Source organism: Limulus polyphemus, unplaced genomic scaffold, assembly GCF_000517525.1.
Source record: "Limulus polyphemus unplaced genomic scaffold, Limulus_polyphemus-2.1.2 Scaffold9482, whole genome shotgun sequence".
In the NCBI taxonomy this organism is placed as follows: Eukaryota; Metazoa; Arthropoda; class Merostomata; order Xiphosura; family Limulidae; genus Limulus; species Limulus polyphemus.
The window spans coordinates 8,841-11,500 of NW_013675092.1; the positions used below are offsets into that span (position 1 = coordinate 8,841).

The window sequence follows — 2,660 nt, forward strand, 5'->3', positions numbered from 1 at the left end:
GAACCTGAAAAGGAAACGGTTTGTAATTGAGACATTCCTTCTGTGTATAATGTTTTCAGTAAACATTAATTTGCTCAATTATTATACATTATGTTCTTTGACGATGTCTGTGTAGACAAGCCATCATTTCTGGCGACGTCTTTGGAGACATCACTTTATAAGCAATAAAGTTCTTAGGCACAAAACATATCCAGTTTTAGAATATGCCACTTGAAGTATGTAGACAATATTACCTGTAGCACGACAAAAACATCTCTTTCAATATAAAAACTTTAGTGTTGTTGTGACAACTCTAGATTGTGGTTCGTGAAACTCAAGCTGTCAGTCCTTTGTCAGCTACATCAGAGGTCAGAGTGAAGATTATGGATGCGAACGACAACATCCCTCAGTTTAAAAAACTTCGTTATGAAGCCTCAGTTTCTGAAAATGCTGAGCCTGGCACGTTTATTACAAAGATTGAGGTAAGTTAGCCATAAAGATTAGCCATATTTCGCTAGACCATGTTTTTCCTACAAATTATTTCTATAAAAGGACATATGTAATAATTCATTTCTTTTTCTTTGTTAATGGAAAACGAAAGAAGTTTCGCCCAAAGCATCATGAAATAATTTTTGTCCTCCGTTAAGCAACCAAATCTAATTTTAGGTATGTCATATACATACAATATGGAACCTTCACTAGCCATTACTATAATAGTTCAATAATCAGTATCTTACGCATGCCTATCTATAGAGTGGAGAATGTTCACCAGCCTTTACTATAATAATTTAATAAGCTGTATCTTAGATATGTCTATATATAGAGTATGTCTATATACAGAATTTTCACCAGCAATTACTATAATAATTCAATCAAACCACATATAGTAAATAAAATATTCGCTTGGTATAAAGAGACATTGTTGTATGTTAGAGCTATCCCAAGTTCTACATAAGTAAATCTCGGCGAATATTCGCTTGGTATTAGTAGGTGTATCATTTTATTGATTTAAATATAATTGTTACTCTCTTCAGGCTACTGATAAAGATACTGGAGATTTTGGAAAAGTTCGGTACACGTCAATCAACGGACCTATTGCCCAAAAGTAAGTTAAAGTTAGAGAGATTAAAAGATTCTTAGTATGTGGGTAAAATATTGTTGTAAATCACAGAATGGCGTGAAAAATCTGAGACGACTTTGAAACAAATTAAAGTTTTCTAACGTTAAAGAAGAATATGGAATACTTTGAAATGAGATTGCATGCTTGCTATCGTGTTTACATATACATTCAAACTTTCAGCTTTTTTAATGATTCTTCCCCTAAGAAATAAATTAATGTTTTTTTTTAATTAGTTATTATATAAATATTTTTTGTCTTATTATATACATACGTGTGTGATTAGATTCTGCAACATCAAGCGGTCATTAAATTTGAAATCAGAATTTAGGGACATGTGGTCATGAACTCTGAAGTAACAGGTTTATACACACACACACACACACACACACACATACATATATATATATATTAGTCAAAATGTTTACCGAGATTTTGAAGCTATTACCCCGGTGGGACAGCGGTAAGTCTTCGGATTTACAATGTTAAAATCAGGGGTTCGATACTCCTTGGTGAACCCAGCAGATAGCCCGATGTAGCACAAAACTACCCCCTTTTTACCTGATAATTGATTTGTTAGTTTGAACTACCCCCTTTTTACCTAATAATTGATTTGATAGTTTGGTTTCTAAATCTGAAATAGAAGGGTCCATGTTAGTTTATAAGCACTTAAACTTTATGGATATTTTAAGTGAAAACTTAAATAATTCCATTATCTTTCATCCCAAAACTCATGACTATAATACCCTAGCCTGTCATTTTAAATATCATGACACAAGTCCTTAAGCTGTCATCCCAACGTTCATGGATGAGTGTTATTCCGCAAAAGGTAAGAAGAAAAACTTGGATAAATGATAAGAAATAATAAATTGACGCGCATGAATGAAAACTTTTTCAATTTACTTTGTGCGACGTTTCGAGCAGACGCCATTTATGAGGTACTAAAAACTGTGTAACGAGGGGCGTCTGCTCGAAGCGTCGAAAAAAATATAATGGAAAAGTTTTTCATTCAGATGTTTCAATTTATTTTTTACTATCATTATTCCAACATTCGTGACCACATGACACTGCAGAATCCAATCACCATACAGCGACCCACGAACGAACAGTTAATAAAAAAATAAATATACTCGGAATAAGATTTCGTAGCATTAGCAAATACTTTTTTGTTAGTCACAATCGTTATTTCCCCTTTTTTCTTCCATCCTTGGCAAACTTCCATGGCATCACAACTTACCATTTCCACAGTAGTGTACAGCTGTGAAACCCTAACTTACCATTTTCACAGTAGTGTACAGCTGTGAAACCCTAACTTACCATTTCCACAGTAGTATACAGCTGTGAACCCTAACTTACCATTTCCACAGTAGTATATAGCTGTGAAACCCTAACTTACCATTTCCACAGTAGTGCACAGCTGTGAAACCCTAACTTACCATTTCCTACAGTTGTGAAACCCTAACTTACCATTTCCACAGTAATGTACAGCTGTGAAACCCTAACTTACCATTTCCACAGTAATGTACAGCTGTGAAACCCTAACTTACCATTTCCACAATACTGT

At 34.1% G+C, this 2,660-nt stretch overlaps 2 protein-coding genes across 2 annotated transcripts in view; both read left to right on the forward strand.

Annotated features, from left to right (window-relative positions):
- Positions 1-214, forward strand: part of LOC111083428 (cadherin-86C-like) — a gene marked incomplete at its 5' end in the record, with an annotated part of 8,754 nt that extends 8,540 nt beyond the window's left edge. The window contains one exon of the mRNA XM_022379938.1: positions 116-214. Within this exon, the coding sequence (XP_022235646.1) occupies positions 116-214 (99 nt within the window). The remainder of the gene's footprint in view (positions 1-115) is intronic.
- A 43-nt stretch (positions 215-257) lies between these two features.
- LOC106475941 (cadherin-86C-like) overlaps positions 258-2,660 on the forward strand; it is a 9,209-nt gene continuing 6,806 nt past the window's right edge. Inside the window, exons 1-2 of the mRNA XM_013936617.2 lie at positions 258-461; positions 1,014-1,084. Of these exons, the coding sequence (XP_013792071.2) occupies positions 363-461; positions 1,014-1,084 (170 nt within the window). The 5' untranslated portion in view covers positions 258-362. The remainder of the gene's footprint in view (positions 462-1,013; positions 1,085-2,660) is intronic.